This window comes from Phlebotomus argentipes, unplaced genomic scaffold (genome assembly GCF_947086385.1).
Source record: "Phlebotomus argentipes unplaced genomic scaffold, Phlebotomus argentipes genome assembly contig_39, whole genome shotgun sequence".
Classification (NCBI taxonomy): domain Eukaryota; kingdom Metazoa; phylum Arthropoda; class Insecta; order Diptera; family Psychodidae; genus Phlebotomus; species Phlebotomus argentipes.
In genome coordinates, this window is record NW_026776182.1 from 1,646,423 (window position 1) to 1,665,001 (window position 18,579).

Sequence of the window (18,579 nt, forward strand, 5' to 3'; positions counted from 1 at the left end):
AAAATGCACCTCACAACATGTAATTAACTCTTTTCGTTTCACTGCAATTACCATTTTTACCATTAATTTTTGGAATGGGAAGAAATTTGAAGAATGCTTGCCCAATGACGTTGTCCAAATTGAGAGATTTTCAGTCGTATGTGTATGAACAAATAAATTATTCCCATCGACAGATGCAGGTCAAAAAGGCCACATCAAGGTGTCACTAATGGTTACTGAGTAACAAAAAGAGCTTTTGACCAACGGTCAAATGTCAGGACAATAGTTTAGCAATTGCAATCAAGAGGAGAGTCTCGCTGAAAAATTGAAAATGCAACAATTGCTTCAAATTTCATCAATTGTCCGAAGTATTTTAGGGTGACGCCGGAAAGAAAACATTTGGGACTTTGTTGAAAATGCTTGATGAACCGCCAAACTAAATTTGGACGGAGAGAAAGTCGTACTTTATGCAATTTGTTTATATTAACTCACGCCAAAATCTAATGCCGATTTCTTTATTGTCTTTATATAGATTTCTGCCTTTATATATATATATATATAATCTCCGACAGAGAATATTTATGTTGATTTCCACACCCTTCAGTCCAATAGTGATTCATCACACACTGAGTGAAATAAATTTTCACCCCCTTGATTGGCAATAACATCCAACGCATCCAACCTTCCAAGACAGTGTTGAAAATGGTCGTGACACTCATGATTCTTTTTGCGCCTTCATCTCCAAATAAAGATTTGTTTTTGAGTGTCTCACAGGCAAATGGCCCGAGACTAATGTTCACCAACATGATAACTTCCTGTCACTATTAATTTTCAATTACTTACTAATTGTGGTCTACTTTTTTTCTCCCTTCTATTCACTTCAATGGCATGCAAAAAGTGCAATTGTCCCATCATTAGCTTGAGGCAGTTGAACTCTTGAGAAATATATTTGTGAATAACCATTTTTACAGTTAAAGAGAGGGAAAAAACTGTCACAGATTCATTTTGCAAGTCAACACATTTTTTTCTCAAGTCTAAACTGCTGTTCCGTACCAGACAGTCATCGTTCCATTCATTAACACTACAAATCCACACATAATCCCATAAAATTTTCTCCCTGAACTGCATAGAGAAGGTCGAGAGTTTGTTTTGAGAGGCACAACCCAGGGATGAGGAAGCACCAAAGACGATGTGTTTCCTTTTGTGAGGACACTTTTGGGTCTGGTGCGGGAGCGAAGATCATTACAGTCTGGATTGTAACTTATTAACCCCGAACTGATGAGTGCATCTTTGCTAGGTCTCGGATTGAGGATGCTGTACGAAAGTGTGACCCTAAAGATTGAGGAAACAAACATGTGGCAGACTTCCTCGGTAAAAAAAACACACACATAACATTCAAGACGATCGCGTGCCATTTGTGACACATTGACGACTTTCGACTATCGATACAAAGCTATCTGATACATTTTCTCTCAACGAGAAGTGTGTCTGAACGGTTTGAACCCTGATTTTAAGCAATTGTTCGATCTCATAAATTAAAATATTGGTACAATTTGATTATAGTTAGACATTTTATATTGCCTAAGCAATCATAAATTAATAATAAAATATTTTACTTGTTATTGTACTTGTTCTTTGGTCAAATGTATGCTTATTCCTTCTTGTCACAGATCGACAAGGAAATTTAGTGTAAGTGTCAATTAATTCTTTGACGCCTTGACCCAAATTTACACGAATTCAATTTTTTATTCTTAGCATATCTAGGGATTTTCTATCAATTCGTTTAGTAACTTCACGATATAAAATTCTGTGTATTGTACGCAATAATTAAATACGACTTCCTGAGTACAGCTTAGCACTTCCAATGATGTGACACTCTGTTAATAATACATAAGACATTATACGTCTTCTTTTTACTGATACATCAACGGAAGGCGGATAAAACTAAATATTCTGAAGTAGGAAATATTTTGATAAATAATTCTTTTTGGGGAAAAATATAACACAGCCTAAGGAGGAGAAAGGAGGAAAGAAAAATGGGCATCTTTCATCTTTTCCCTTAATATTGGTTTTCCGCATTCAATATACAGTTCAGAATGAGAGAGAGAGAGAGAGAGAGAGAATCTCTTATGCGATGGTGTGTTTGATATTCTGTGGAGTAAAATGCCTCATTTATTTCTCGTTGCCATGGGAATTCTTTTTAGTAGACATTTTTTGCAAAGGGGACGACCGAGATGAGAAAAACAGCCATCCGCTTCTACACTTGTCCATGCGAGGGGATGAAGTGCCACAATACTTGGCACAGCACAAAGAACTTTCTTCTTGCTGCTGAGAATGCTTACAGCTTCGATCGGTAACATATTATGCCGTCTTTTATGGGGCGAACATGCACATCCGAATAATCTGGATTGCCAGAGGGGGTGGACTCTGTCGCTAAGGTTGTCGGTCTCTTTCCCGATGGGGAATCGAATCGAGGGTGGACAATATTCCCACTTTCCGCCACCTCTTCGACAGTCCTTTCATTTGCACACAAAAACTTAGAGAGAGAGAGAGAGTTCGCCAGTGAAAGAGGGTGGACGAGGAAAACGAAGAAGGACATAAAACATTCTTTTTTTCTCGTCTTTCCTCTAATGCCACTTTTCCTGATGCTCTCGTCTCCCTCCTAACCCAAAACACACATCCGAGGGTGGAAAAGACAAAGAAGCGGGTGAAAAAATAAATAAATTTGCAGACGTGAGAACTCAACCCATCATTGTCATTTCGTGACGGGGGTGGATTTGAGGGCTGCTGAGGCCAATATTGCTGTGGCATCTCGCAAGCTCCGGATGGGGCGGAGGGCATAGCTGGATTGGGGAAGGGAAAAAATGCGAGGGAGAGCCAGAGGAGCTCTGGGGGATGCTTTCTGCTTTTTCTTGGTGTCATTTATTGTGGAGCTCGGCTCCGCCAACAAGAACCACTCGATCAATAACCGAGAGGCTAAAAAATAAATATTAATCACCGATTTCTACACATTTCGCCACAGCAAAAGATAATTACAAACATCCCCAAACGTCTCGAGACACAGATATATTACAATCAAAGATGAAAACAAGGATGAAAATAAATATTTTATGGGATTATTTAAAACAATTGATAACGATGATTACAGAAACTTGACCGATTTAAACTTGAATTACAAGTCTAATTTGTGTTTTTTGTGTATTAAATCTACGAAGAAAATCTCGAAGCTTGTCTCGAAGTCTTAAGAAAAATGGCATGAAAATGGATGAGAAAGGTACGAAAATGAGAAGAAAATCATCTCTCCACGCATAAAATTCAAATAAGCTCTGGATGAGAAATTAGAATGATTTGCAAACGAAAACTTTACGGTACAATATCAATTATTGTATTAAGAATAGAAAAAGATAAACACTCACTATTTTGATATAAAATGCAACAAATTTTAATAAACGCAGAAGTAATTGAAGGTGGAGCCATTTGAAACATGTTGATTTATTTATTCACGAGATATCTCATGTTTTCCTCTCAAGATATTTTTTGCTTTTTGTGTGCTCACACTATCACTATTCAGAAATTGTCAGCCTTCGCTCCTGCGCTTTTGGATGGCATCGGGTCTTCTCCTAACATTTTCCAGTCCTTCCACTGGAATTGTCTTTGTAAGAGTGTGTGTTGCGTGTGGCTGTGCGAGCATGTGACTCCACACAAAGGTAGTGTTGGCCAAAAAACCAGCAGAGTCCCTTTAAATTCCCCTACTCGCACTGGAAAGTCACACCCCTCCCCAGAGTCTCGGCAGAAATTTTTGAAAATCCAGTTTGGAAGAGCAACTCAGGAGTGTGTGAAAGCAAGTGAAAGAAAAAAGACCTATGACAATTTCAACAGTCAAGTAAAATCTCAGTTGATGCCCAAATCTCGTAGGAGTAGGAAGTGCGAGTCCTTCAAAAAATTCATTTCTCAACATTTAGTGCCGTTCATATATGCTACTTGTGAACATATCTCCGTTTTTTAAAGAAAAAGTGCTCAACTAAAAAATTATTTCAGAACAATAAAAAAAAACCGACAACCGTGCAGATTTCAATCTGAAAAGTGTATTTGTGAATTTGATAAATAATTAAATAAAGTGACATCAATTTTTGCTCAAAAATATTTCATATAGAATTGTTGGAAAAGCATTTGAGGTAAAAATTGTGAAATTTAGTTTTTTTATCCATCTTTCTTGATATTTGATCCTAGATTAGGAAAGTTTTGACTAAGTTAATCTTTTGGGACTGTGATTTTCCATCAGACCTTTTGCAAAATTTGCATGCGGGCTTATAAAAGGGTACTGAATGTCATAAAAGGACATAAAATTTAACACGTCGTTTTACCTCAGCTTCAAACACTTTTCAGGCCAATGTGGATTATTGCAAAAATTTAACTTACCTCTCCTCAGAAAAGGAGCATCATTATTATCTAAATTTGTCTTCTGAAGCCTTTGAAGCTCAGAAAGACAAATTTTGCAATACATTTTCTATATCAGTATTTCCAAGTGAACTTTGTGTCGTTTGTTTTTACCTAAATATCGGTACATAAACCTCTTCTCGTCATTTCTTAATCTAGTTGTGACAGAAAACAAGTTTCACAAAACAGTGATTGACAATAATTGTCTTTTTTACCGCTGAAAAGACTATAATTGTTCTCATGCCGAATGTTCAATATTCAGCGATTGTGTCTCAGCAAGTCTTTAATTCCAAAGTAAATACCCCCAGGTCTATTTAATTATTTATTTCTGAAGGTCGTTGTCGTTTTTTTACTCTCTAAACATGAGGTGTAGATTTTTATTGGATTTTTATCATATCTCCAGGAATTAGACATGTCTCTATGTTTCGATATTCTGTGTCGTGAATTCACAATTGAGTGCACAAAATAGCCTCTGAGGAATAACCATCAGAGAGTGTGGTGGATTCTCTGGCCACCCTCGTGCAGATTAATAGAATATGATGTTTCGTCCAAATTACTCCGGCGGCTGGATAGAATGTCATCCACCATTTTGGGAAATGAGATACATATAGAGTGAATCCCGGAATGGGTTTTCCTGCGCGCGCGTGCTTCCTTTGAATCCAAGAGTTTCCACCCCAAATGCCTCATATGCGTGGTTTAAGAGCGAAGGAGAGAGTAAAAGGCAATTTGTGTACCGTTCTCTATCGCACAGCACGATGCGTCATTTGGGAGCCCTTCGTGCTAGGCTTTTACTTTTATCCACACACAAAAAAAACATTCATCAAAGGGGAAGATCTGAGCGAGATGCTCGAAATTGTTGCTTATTTTCAACATCAGCAACTACATATACTTTAACAGCATGAAAATATGCAAGTACGTAAAGAAATAGAAAAGCGAACCTTTTAGTGACAACATTAAATCAATGGGTTATAATATTATATGTCTCCTTTCTTGTGATGAAAAGCAATAAAATCGCACCCGAGAGCGTCACAGAGATGTGGAAAAAAACAACCCTAACTCCATATCCCTTATGCTATCGCATCAGTATGGTGGACAGGGGTGGAGTCCTTTCCATCACCCAACATATTCCACACCCTCAGCGACTCAAGTTATGTATTATAGCGATATTATATCAGATTGATAGTTTGCAACGCATTGAAAATCGGTAAAGCTCGGAAGAGCTCATTGAAATCTCCCTCATTAATGGCTATGGCCGATAGTGTGGTCTGGGGTGTTTATTTATATTTTGGTCATGTGTGTCTCTTCCATAATTGGACTTCATTAGTTGGCAATCCATGAGGGCGACTCCCTGACATCGTAAGCTAATTAAGCGCCACTTTCGCTAACCATTGCCATCTTCCGTGCCTAATTGCAGGATGCACAGTTGGGAGGTTTTACAGCAGCCCATCAACTATGATCACCATTGGTATGGAAATATGCCGGTGAGGAGAGATTCACCGGACATTGCCACCTATACTGGTCAAGGAACGACGATGGGCCATGAGTCCAGTGTTAGTTCGCCAGCCAGTGCTCACAGTGAGGAGTCATCGCATCAGGGCAGTCACACCGGATACGGGGACAATCATCCTGTGACTTCACTCCACATGACGCAAATGCGGCAGCCGGGCTTCAACCCACTTACTCCACCTGGCTATCCGAGTGCCGTGATACCGCCGAACAGCACCAGCCAGGCTGCTGTGCACCAAAGCAATGAGTCTCCAACCAGGAGCTTCATTGGCAACGAAGGAAGCTATCCGTTGTTGAATAGCCTCACACCCACCAACAGCCCTCCGATGAATGTGACCCCTCCCAAGTCCCCAAAGAGCATCAAACATGAAAATGAGGGCTCAGATAATGCGGAAGGCAACGATATGGATGATGAAACCCGTTCAAATTGCAGCGACGTGGATGATGATGCCATCAGGACGCCCAAAGTGAACTCTCATGGAAAGTTGAAAAAATATCCTTGCAAGCAATGTGACTTCCTTGCCATCACTAAAGTGGACATCTGGGAGCACCATCGCATCCATATCAAACCCGAGAAAATGCTCACGTGCCACCTCTGTCCGTTTGTCACGATGTACAAGCATCACCTAGAATATCATCTGCACAAGCACAGGGGCTCGAAGCCCTTCCAATGCGAACAGTGTGATTACAGCTGCGTGAACAAGTCCATGCTCAACTCTCACCTCAAGTCACACAGCAACATCTATCAGTACCGGTGTGCCACATGCAAGTATGCCACCAAGTATTGTCACTCCCTGAAGCTACACCTCCGCAAGTACCGCCATCAGCCAGCAATGGTACTAAATCCCGATGGAACTCCTAATCCGCTGCCCATTATCGATGTGTATGGCACGAGGAGAGGCCCTAAAACGAAGAAATCACCCAAAGCGACAAAATCCAAGACGCCACCAACTAGTCCACCATCACCAAATAAGTCTCAGGCCAGTTCTTTGGCTGCTATGGCATCAGTATTACCTAATTTTGCCAACATCCTGCAAAACGGAAGCATGTCCCTTCTTCCATACTTCAACTTCCAGCAAATACTGGCCATGCAGCAGCTGACTCAACTCTCTCCGTCCATGCGAAATAATGAGGAACTGTCCAGGGAGATGGACACATCGGAGGACATCAAACCTGAGCTCAACGGTCTGGCATCAGCCGCTCTGGATCTCACTCAACAATCCTACCGGGCGACTAGTACCGACCGCGAATCCTACATGGAAGAAGACAAAAAATCTTATTCATCACCGGCCAGCTCCACTTCTTCCCATTCCGGGAAAAATAAGCGAAAGGGTCGTGCAGTGAGATTAGATTTATCCAAAGTCACAGCAGCCGAGGAGCCAGAAATAAACGTGGACACTGAGGACCATGTTGAAGACCAAAAAGACCACAAAGATGTAGAAATAAAGCCACCACAGTCTCCAGCTGAAGACGTGAGTGGCCGAACGGTATCCCAAGTGTACGAATGTAAATTTTGTGATATCACCTTCAAGGATGCTGTCCTCTATACAATTCACATGGGATATCACGGCTACAATGACGTCTTCCAATGCAATATGTGCGGGGAAAAGTGTGATGATCGCGTGGCTTTCTTCCTCCATATCGCAAGAAATCCTCATTCCTAATCTCCGGGCACTGTTTCACTCAGAAAAGTGGGAGGTGCATCAAAACCCCCTAACTAAATCACACTTCCAATACGATTCCCGCGTACTTTACAGTGGTTTTAGGGGACTTGCCAGAGAGCGTTATAAATACTACAGCCCTTCAAAGTATGCCACATTTATAAAAAAAAAGTCGACAATAATCCGATTCATAAAACATCAAAAACGATATTCGTTCTCCCCTCAGTGTTTTATGGAATCGCAATGAGATTAGGGGTGTGTTTTTCACACACATACACATTTCGAGAGCAAATGAAAGGTGGAGTCTTTCGTAAGATTACTTATTTTTGTAGAATAGTATTTATGTGTGACTAAACAAAGCTAAAATAATCACTAAAGATATTATAGAAAAGGATTGTAATTGTAAGATATACATTTGAAAAAAAAATCAATTGTCTAAATTTTCAGGATCAAAAAATTTAGATAGAGAATTTAAAAGACAAAGTCGAATTTTTTGATCTCTGAAAGAGAGACAATTAATTCATTTTAGACATAACAACATTTCCGTCATTTTATCCCCCAAAAATAAATTAGTTAAGCATAAGAGAAACATATATTTAAACCAAATTCAAGTCAGGAATTTCAGAAATTTCCATAAAAATTTTTAGAAGAAAAAAACTCAGTTGTGCAATAAATTGCCAATACAAGAGGATATTTTTGTAAAACATTTAACAAAAAGAATCTTTAGGAAAAGATATGGAAGTAATATATTGAAGACTGTAGATGTTTAAACTATTGCATAATGTTCCCAAAAGAATTGTGTAGTTTCTAAAGCATTGTAATCAAAATAAAGAGAGAAAGAATTATATTTAATACACAACGAACTTCTTCTTTGGGAAGTTTCTTATTCCTTGTCATGTTTTCGCTATTATGACACATATTTGAGTAATAAATTTTATATAGAAAATTTATTTCTAATGTAATCACAATAACAATTTAATTAAATTGTGACATGAAACTAAATTAAACCATTACAGCGTAGGAAAGATTTCATTTGTAAATTTCAATGTACAGAGTGTTTCCTTTTTTCCAAAATAAAATTATGTAATGCCGAGAAATGCGTCTCGTCGGCTATCATTCATTTGCATCACACTTCCCTCAGTGCCCTAGCCTGTCTTTGGAAACGGAATTTTCCGCATTTTACCAAGAAATTCATGAAATTCAACTGTGATTTCTTGCCATATTTTTTGTCCTCTGTCACTCCGTCTGACACGTGCTGAAACTAAATTCTTGGGGTGTTCTTCCCATATTTCTCAAAATGAGGGTCTTTTTGTGCCCTATCTTCAAACCCACAATATATGTAAGTTTATTTAGCCCTGAGAGTATTTCCCTATTCCCCCAATTTCTTCATTTCTTACTCAGTCTGGCATTATTAAAGAAATGGCATCGACGAGAAAAATGAGACACGTGGATATTTTACACATCCTTAAAATTTTCCCCCTCTCAACGAGGGTCAGAAATCAAACTTGACGACAAAAAGAAATAACCAATTTCACATATAACTCAATGGTAGATTTGTAACACAATATTATGTAGTGGAAATAAAACGCCTTATTTTTCCCAATTCTCGATCTTTGAAGATGCGACTCTGTGCACGAAGATTGATTTTTTTGTCTAATTAGTGCCTCCAGGAAGACGGAAAATGGCCAAAAAATGTCAGGAATGATATTATAAATGTGATATTTTTTTCTTTGAATTCCTTTTTCATATTCCATAACTTCGTTTGCGGCATCTGTTTCAACGCGAATGTAGACCATTTGCTAAAAATAATCGATCATCTCAATTTTCTTATTCACAAGGGGGTGGATTTTGCGTGTATCCAACAGAATGTCTGCCATAAATTTCATCTTTTTATGCTTGTCAGCCAACCACTTGATGATCATGCATGAAAGTTGATCACGATCGTTTTATCATTAATCGTGTCTTCTCCGAAACATAATACGTAGGTGATTGAAGGGAGGAAAACTGCCACTCACCCAGTTTTTCGTCGCAGACACAATGTATAGAGAGAGAGTCAGATAAAAAGGATAGAGAAAAGTGAATAAATGTGTAACATCAGCATCTCTTTCTCGTTCCATTACGACTATGTTGCCACTCGCAAATCAATACCCTTCCAGAAAATATGATTTTTTTGATGGACTTTCTTTCATCCCATATCCACCCCTTGTATATCTCGCACATTAAATACTGTGTATATAGAAATCATCAAAGAACAACCCCCACACACGATTTTGTCAATAAACCTTATGGAATTATTTTATGTGTCACCATCATGCCGAAGGCTGCTGCTGAGGACCGAAAAAAAACACATATAGGCATATAAATATCGTTTGTAATAAAAACAGCAACTGTTCTTCACTCGTTTCCCTCCCTCTCGGTCCCTTGCTCGGACCCTCCAACGGCCCAGCAAATGTAGAAATTTTATCCAACCATATATTTATACGGTTGATTTTTTTGCAAGGCATCAGAGGGGCACTTTTGGTCGCTGAGTCCCCGGACAGATGTTTGAATGGTCTCAGCGCACACACTACAGATCCTGACATTATATAGATGCACAATCATCCCTTAGCGCATGCCACACAGATCCTCCAATCCAATCTCGCACAAACCAAAATACCCGACCACCGGTCACTTTCGACTCTTCAGCAGCTTTTTTTTGCCAGCATGCTCTCCCTTTTTCATATAACCAACGAACCCTCAAAAAGTGCCCAAAGTGAACATTTTCCAATCAATACACAAGTTCATGCGGTCTTCGCTCTTTCGGCCATAGAAAAATATGGTGACATTCGACAGAATTCTACAGCGATATTCTTGCGTTAACCCTCCAATCTCTTCTCTAGATTACACAGTATTTCTATTATTCATTCAATGGGACTTAACCTCCTCATCTAATTCCTCTTCAATTCCAAAGAAGATGAATTGAACTGTAATAATACCATTATTGCCCCTTCAATTGCGAAACTAACTCCATATTTCTAATTCGACCAAGAATGTACAACAGATTTGAAAGGCATAGCATAAAATGCATATTTCACTTACCATTCCCATATTAAAAATTTCTTTTTATCATTCATATGTATCTGAAAAAATGTAAAAGAATTTTACTAAAAATGACATTTCTTCATTTAAGCATTCATATAAATTTGAGGAGTGAAAAAGTATCGATGTAAAGTCCTTCGAGCGTTTCCCTAAGCAATTATTATTCAGCCTCCAGACATCGATGTGTCTATAGTATTTTCTAAAAATAAACTGTCAAAATGTGGGTTAAACATTTTCAATAATTCTTTCACACTTACGACACAGAAATAGGTATAGGTAAAGTACAACATCACCACCCACTAAATATTTGAATTTCCCCTAAAATCGAAAACAAACACCGGAAAATATAGCTTCGAAATTCATCGATACTTCTCTAATAATCTCTGCAAATCAGTTTCATTTTTCATTTCATTGAAGAAATTGAGTATCACATTTTGGTCTGCATCCCAACATTCTTCAGTAGCAGTTGCTTTTTTTATCACCTGTTCAGCCTCCTGACAGAGCAAAAAGGAGATCAATGTGACAAAAAATGAATATGCAGAGGGTGGAGGCAACATTGAAAAAAATCGAGTAAAGCATGTACAAAAGGAGCCCAAAACCACGGACTTTGTGTTACTTTTGCTGCCTTGTCTCTGCGCTCCAGAAAATCTGTCGATTTACAGGGAGAAGCGAGAGAAGTATAAAAAGAGAGACCTTGCGCTCTCTTAAATTTGATATCCTTCTGCCACTTTTTTCAGCCTCATCGTTTTCTCTTCGTCGGAAGAGAAGGAAGGCAAAACCTTCAAAATATGAAAAAAAAGAAACCGAGATCTTCCTTGAATTGAGTCTCTCCCGATTAGCCGCCCATTTGCCATAATCCACCTCTTGTTCGCAATTTCCTCTACTTCATTCTAGTGGCATTGCATGGATTTCAGGAACCGCATTTAACTTTGTGTGGAATAGGGAAGGAATGGCAAAAAATGTATGATAAAAAAAAAATACCCTAAGAGAGAAATTTATCAGGGGTTGCGTCATTTTTTCACCCTGATCTTTCGACAATCTAAAAATCATCAAAACAAACTCCTCAATAAAACACACTCAACATGTGATTCAGCAACAAGTCAGCAGGTCAAGTAGGGTTAATTTTTTATTCCCGATTTTTGGGATTTTCTTCCCTATACCAATTTTTTTGCCTTCACTGTTAAAGAGGGGTGATTTTTTTACTTTTCCGTTGATTTGTGTGAGAAATTGATGATTGAATTACGCAGTGCTCGCTTGCCTTGCGCCGCGTCTCTCATGTTTATTGGAGGGCGAAGTGATTAGGGTGATGGAGAAATGACTTTTTTATTGGTTGAAGGGGAATTTTTTCACTATCTCACACTTTTTTTCAGATTCAGAGCTGAAAACATGAAAAAATCAGCCCTCGATCTTGTTCAACAAAATGGTGTTAAAGTGCTTTTAGGCAAGGGTTTTCCCCTTGGATGTTTTACAAATTAATTTATGGGAGGATCTTATTACTCTTTTTCCATTGGCGCGAGTTTTTTTTTCTTTCTTTTTGGAAATCATATCATTGGTTCCAGAACTTACTTGGAACCTCAATATGGATTAAATATGAAATTCTCATAAGGATAAAGTCAAAATTCCATTCTTAGTGATTGAAATTTAGAGGCAATTTTTCTTAAATTGTTTTTTGTCGCATTTAAGGTGAAATAAACTATTTTCGTCTCGACACTTTCGTTAGATATAGATAAGAAGCTTATAACTCATAACTTGCCAGTAATTACGTACTTAATATGTAATATGGATTTCATTGCCAATTGTCTGTAGTCTTCATTCGCAAAGGAATTTAGTTTATTTTCTGGAATCTTCCATTTTTCTCTGTATTTTTTTCCAAAATTTACCTCTTTACGGAATAAAAGGGTTTTTACACTTCAACATAATAATAAACCCAATTTTTTGCGCTAATAAAGAACATAGCTGTTCTGCTAACAATTCTAAGAAGAATCTACACCGAAAAGTTGCCGCCACAAAGAAATGACAATCCTTTTTTATTAGACTGAAAATATAACTCTAACCGTTACAATTTTTTCCCTCACATAGAGGTCAAACTCTCTCTGTTTATTAGTCTTTTCTCAGACTATACCCGTTACTTTTCTGTTTACAACATGGGATTATGGAAATTTTGGGAAAGGATGCATTGCTTCTTTAGACCTTTTTTCACACCGGCCAATCTTCATGGTCATTTATGGTCAGGCCGAAGATTCTCTGGTCAAAAGTTAAAATATAAGAAACCTCCCTTAATTTATGACTCTTTATGTGGCAGGGAAGATTGGCCATGAGGCCGAATTGCTCAGGCAAAGATGAAACAAGACGCTAAAAGTGGAGAGAGTCTTGCAAAATGCTGCAAAAAGTACACCATGGGTCATTTTTTATATTAAATCGTGACATAGACCCCTAACTGTGCCCTCGAGGGGAATTTAGGGTCAGCTTAGGTGACCATCCACAACGCAGAAAAAGATGTGTCTCCAGAAGAAATCACAATATACCATTCAATCGCTTTCCCCCTTCAATTATTCGGGCTTTCATCTTCCTGCCCTGGTCCGACTCCTCAAGGAGTCTCCCTATGAGAAAATGGCATCTTTTGCCACGGCGTCCAGCTGAATTTGAGTTTTAGAAGAAGAAATGAGGGAAAAAAAACCCAGATGACACACCTTTGTTGGCAATCACAGCACGAGGAAGTTCCCTTTTTATTGTGCCATCGCATCCCTAATTTTATAATCAGAGAGAATTTCTTTGACCACGAGAGTTGCACGCGTCCTGCGTCGGCAAAAAAGGACACGTTCAAAACGGACAAATAAAGAAGAGATCATTCAATGAAACGTTTGTTCAACATCCCCCTTAATGAATATTTTCGTTCATCCTCTGATTTTATAGTGTCGATTTCTTCTCCTCTTTTTGCCTCAACTGGCAAACGCCATGAGACACAGACGACGAGAAAAAAAGTGTCCGGGAGGGCTGGAAGATTGATGAGGCATGGAGGAAATCCAGCGACTTCATCACTTTTTCCTTAAACTGTCATTTCAAGGACCGTGTAGTAATTTTCTATAAAAGCTTCAGAGCCAACCACCACGTAAATACACCCTCTTCTCATCGTACACAAAAAAAAACTTGCTTGCGTCATTCGGTGGCTCATACAAAGAGCTCATGTCCTCCGTGGCAGGGCTTCTGAATAAATTTTGATGCACATCTCCTTCGCAAAATGTACAAATAATAAGGTTTGCGGAGTGGCAAAAAAAGGAGAAGACGAAAATCCCCAGAATCATGCTATCGACCAAAAAACTCCGTATATACGGCAAAATTTGCCTCTATTGTTGCAAGGAGCCATTGAGACCATCACACAACGAGACATTTCACCCCCTCATTTGTATCGACTTCCATTCACCCTCCTGATTTTCGCTCGTTTCCTTCCTGCGCCACAAAATGTCCTCTCGTTAGCAAAAATCCGATATCCCGAGTTTGCCAAAACTCTGCACCAGAGCGATTGGGTAATTCACACTTTAACGCGATAAAGATCTTTCTCTCTGACACAGTGAATAAAAAACCATCAACACTTCAAGATGACAACCATAAAATTCACTGAGACTTTACAAATTAACATTTTTTGAGATCTTAATCCTCTTATTCGTGAAATTGCTCTCGAAATATCAAGGATCTGTATTTGTTATTCACAGTCACGTCAGTCTTTTTTTTACCGAGATTCACCTCTCTTTTGAGGAAAGATAAAAGTGATTTCAAAAAAGGTGAAACTATATGGAATATTTGCAGTTTTCATATTACCCTTAATTTACACTTTGGATACTTTCCTGATTTACTTTTTTAGTCTCGTTTTAAGCAAAATCAAAAGGATTTTTTCAATCAGCAAACAACAAACTTCCAACTGTACCTATTTTAAAATCACAATCGCGAATAAATGTATAAAGAAATAAATTATTTATTGAAAGTCTTGAAAAAATTCACGCGCTATAATTCATCTTTCCTTTTCGTATCACTTTCTTCATAATCCTCTCTAACATAGAGTTCCTGATGTAATCGGTGGAATCCATCCTCAAGTTCAATGAGGAACTCAAACTTCTCAGGATCCTTCTCCGCACTCAGGAGCCATGTCACCTGATTCTTCAGCACAAGGATAACGTGCCTAAGATCACCACTCTGTGACCAACTTTCGAAGCACATATCCTTAGTCAGCTGCATACTGTGAATCACCTTTTCCATGGACTCTGTGCACTTTGACAGATCTGCCTTGGACGAAGTCATTAGCTGTTCGAATCTTGGACAGAACTCATATTCATCGAGGAGCTTCTCTATGCCCACTCTCTGATATTGACGGAATTTCTCCTCGTCCTTCTCGTCAGGCTCATTTTGCTGAGACGCCACATCGTGACTCTCCCGGACTAAATCAGCGATCAAGATGAGAACTTTCAGCTTTACCTTTAGCTCGATATGCTTTGTCCAGATGTCTAGCAACACAGAAAGTCCTCGCTTTGTGAGGGACTCCTTTTGAGCAAGAGGGAATTTCCTGATAAGGCTACCAATGGCAAAAGTTCCAGCACTCAACTCATCGCCCAACTTTGACGTGGCCAAGAGTCTCGTGAGGTATTCTATTATGTTCCTTTCAAACGCTGATATTTGAGCTTTGGGATTGTTGTGCATCACAGCTCCCAGAAGCAGGAGAGCTTTTGTCCGGATGATTGAGTTAGTTTGATTGACAATATTGGGAATGATGATCTTCTCAATGCCATTCTGATCCACAAAGTTATTGGCATTGTCAATTTGATGCACCAGATACTCCAGTTCGTCAAGGATTTTGATTACCTCAGGATTCACTGTGTTTTTCTTAAGTCCATCATATTTCTTCATGAATGATGAAATTATTTCAGCGTCAGTCTTCACATCCAAATTCAGGTGATCTTTCAATTCGTGTTTGATATCTTCATACGTACGGAATTTCGACTTTATCTCTTTCATTTGCTCAGGAGTGTATTCAAAGTTCTCGCCAGGAATGTTCTTGAGTGCTTCCTCGTGTGTTGGCCGACCAGAGTCATTCTCATTAGCCACTTCATCCTCAATGACTGTAAGCGAGCTCTTCGGGTTTTCAGTCTCCTCACCTTGCTCAAGAATCTTGGCCTCCTTCTCGCCGGTCTCGAGATTTATGCGATAATGTAGGCCAGCAGGCACCTTTTGACCTGAAATGGATTTTGCAAATCAACTAAATCACCTCATATCATAGATAAAACCGTGGAAATTTACCCTCTTTCACTCTCTGCCATTCACGCGTGGGAACAAATGTATCATTGTCCTCTGTGGAAAATGTGACTCCCACGAGGAGGTAGGTACAGTAAATCACAAGAAAACCACTCTTCATTGCTCTAATTTCGTGAAAATGTGGACTTTAGCAAAACACTACGATTATATCTGATAATTTCGTCATACTGTCTGACGTGTTGTTTCACAGCTGGTCGACGACTCGTCGAAAGTTCGAAAAGGAGGGGAAGTTGTTTTGACACAACATATTCTTCCATCGCAATTTCCACGGTGATTTTTGTTGAAATTTTGCTCGTGAAAATTAACTTGTGAAAAATGTCTCTCTCTCGTGCAACCCGCCTCCTTCAGGTCACCAAAACCCGTAGCGTTCCGACTGCATTGTACCATGCAAATGTAAGTAGGAAAATATAAGAGAAATCCAATAGGAAAGTGAGGCTTTTCCGCACTCCGCCTTGTTTATCCTTGACCCCAGAATTTCACAACATCTCTTCATCCATCCTAGGTTATTGATCACTACGAGAACCCTCGCAACGTTGGATCCATGGATAAGAATGAGAAGAACGTAGGAACTGGTCTTGTCGGTGCTCCGGCTTGTGGCGATGTCATGAAATTGCAGATCAAGGTACAGTACCATGACAGACTTAGCGCAGCTCTCTACAGTTGCCAACATAATGTGATAAAGTCCCATAAATTACCATATTTTGACACTTTAACTTTATCGCTGAGCTTATCACTGGGAACTTTCCTTGCAGGTTGATGAGAATGGAAAAATTGTTGATGCAAAATTCAAGACCTTCGGTTGCGGATCTGCTATTGCCTCCAGCTCTCTGGCCACGGAGTGGGTGAAGGGGAAGTCAATCGACGAAGCTGGGAAGCTGAAGAACACTGATATTGCTAAAGAACTCTCTCTCCCACCAGTGAAGCTCCACTGCTCAAGTAAGTGTTTCAGTTTGATGTTGGACAAAGAAATTGAGTCAGTAACTCGTGATGTCGTTTATAGTGCTGGCTGAGGATGCCATCAAGGCGGCCCTTGCTGACTACAAGGTCAAGCAGGAGAAGAAGAACGACTAGTGAGATGATATAGCTCTTAGAGGTTACTTTCATTAGATTTAGTTGAGACTGTCAGAGTAAATATATTTTCAAATTATTGCACAAATGTTTTATTGCACTCAACTCTTCATACAAGCTCTTGAACAAAAACTTTCATTGCAATGCTTTTTCCGGAAAATCAGCAACCGTCACTGTACCTGACCCAATCTGAAAATATCACACAGTTTTTTAGATAGGAATACTTCGGCTCCCACTGCGCAAATAAACTCACTCGCTTGATTCTCGCAGTTGTAAACATTAAGGGCACACTCATTGTCGAACAGCTGAATTCCGCGGGCTCCTTCTGGTGGCCCACCACAAACGGGATCGTAGATGAAGGGACAGGCATGGGAGCACTCAGCCCAGGCCATGGCCACGAGAGAGCATACAACAAAGAGGCACAACAAAAAGGTCTTCATTGTAGGAAAGTTGATAGAGAACTGCGATGCTCAAACTCTTGTCTACTCGCATTTATCAAGCCAACGCTGAATAATCAGTTGTTCGATATTAGAGTTCAAGACTTACGTGGCCTCATTTGACTGAGGGGATTTCTTCATTACAGAACCATCGAGAGGAAAAAAAGAGTTTGCACTGTTGTTGAGCAAAAAAAAAGCTCTTAAGTAATCAGGTTTGATGATATAGCAAACATCTCATTTCTGTAGCAGCTTCTCGTTTTATTGATAAAATTATCATTTGACACAGTGTGAAATCTCAGGATATTTAGTGGCACTCTCCGTCATAAAGATAGGTTGCTGGAGCAGGACGATCGCAATTGAAGGAGTCCATCTCGCATCGGCTGCCGAAAGTCTGCTGGCCAGATCCTGTATCAGCGCAGATCGGGAGGTAGATCGCCGGACAGATCTTAGGACAGACAGCTTCGCAGACAGCAAAGACCAGGAAGAGTCCTGCAGGAAGGTGGGAGTAGGGTTAAAATTCCTAGAAAACGATAGATAAAATGTGGAAACTTACCCAAAAGGCAGATCAGCAAGGTGCGCATCTTGGCAAAGATTTTTGTTCTGACAATTCTTAGTGATCGAAGAATAAATCCGGAATGAATAAATTTCGTGGTGGCGCGGTCACTTTTATAGGAGAAACCGTGCGAGATTGTCTGAAATTCTCCATTCAACTCTTATCACTTCAACATGTTTTTTGCCTATTTTGCCGCGTCAACTCACTCCTGATAAGGAATCTCATTAAAACAGAGGGCCCTACTTTTTCCTCTTGAAACCATCGATTTTTGGGCAAAATATTTGCCACAAAACTCACAACTACTGCAATCAAATGAGAATTTTCTTTTTTATATCCATATGATCTCACATATACTTACGGGAGTGCATATATTGTGGGTTTCTCCAGAATTTAACAAATACTTTTCTGTTTGAATTATAAGTGGATTCAATGAAACACTGATAGTAGCTGTAATCTGCATCGAAATTTATTATCACGATAAAGAATTTATTTCAAACTTTCTTTGCTAATTTTCTTCCATATCAGCACCCTTAGAATCTCAACACTCACAAGCTTTCAC

At 39.2% G+C, this 18,579-nt stretch overlaps 3 protein-coding genes across 3 annotated transcripts; 2 read left to right on the top strand and 1 right to left on the bottom strand.

Moving 5' to 3' along the window:
* The first annotated feature begins 3,825 nt into the window (after positions 1–3,825).
* On the top strand, positions 3,826–8,671 carry LOC132263659 (protein hunchback). The gene is made up of 2 exons (XM_059763551.1): positions 3,826–4,154; positions 5,831–8,671. Exon 2 carries the CDS (start codon positions 5,832–5,834, stop codon positions 7,584–7,586), a length of 1,755 nt encoding a protein of 584 aa, XP_059619534.1. The 5' UTR covers positions 3,826–4,154; position 5,831; the 3' UTR covers positions 7,587–8,671.
* Positions 8,672–14,633: 5,962 nt separating this feature from the next.
* Positions 14,634–16,151, bottom strand: LOC132263639 (nucleotide exchange factor Sil1). Its single transcript, XM_059763529.1, has 2 exons — positions 15,948–16,151; positions 14,634–15,883 (listed from the first exon to the last, which is right to left on the bottom strand). Exons 1-2 carry the CDS (start codon positions 16,060–16,062, stop codon positions 14,661–14,663), a joined length of 1,338 nt encoding a protein of 445 aa, XP_059619512.1. The 5' UTR covers positions 16,063–16,151; the 3' UTR covers positions 14,634–14,660.
* Positions 16,152–16,213: 62 nt separating this feature from the next.
* Positions 16,214–17,118, top strand: LOC132263640 (iron-sulfur cluster assembly scaffold protein IscU). Its single transcript, XM_059763530.1, has 4 exons — positions 16,214–16,355; positions 16,465–16,584; positions 16,715–16,898; positions 16,963–17,118. The coding sequence occupies exons 1-4, from the start codon at positions 16,278–16,280 to the stop codon at positions 17,031–17,033; spliced, it is 453 nt and encodes a 150-aa protein (XP_059619513.1). The 5' UTR covers positions 16,214–16,277; the 3' UTR covers positions 17,034–17,118.
* Positions 17,119–18,579: the final 1,461 nt, after the last annotated feature.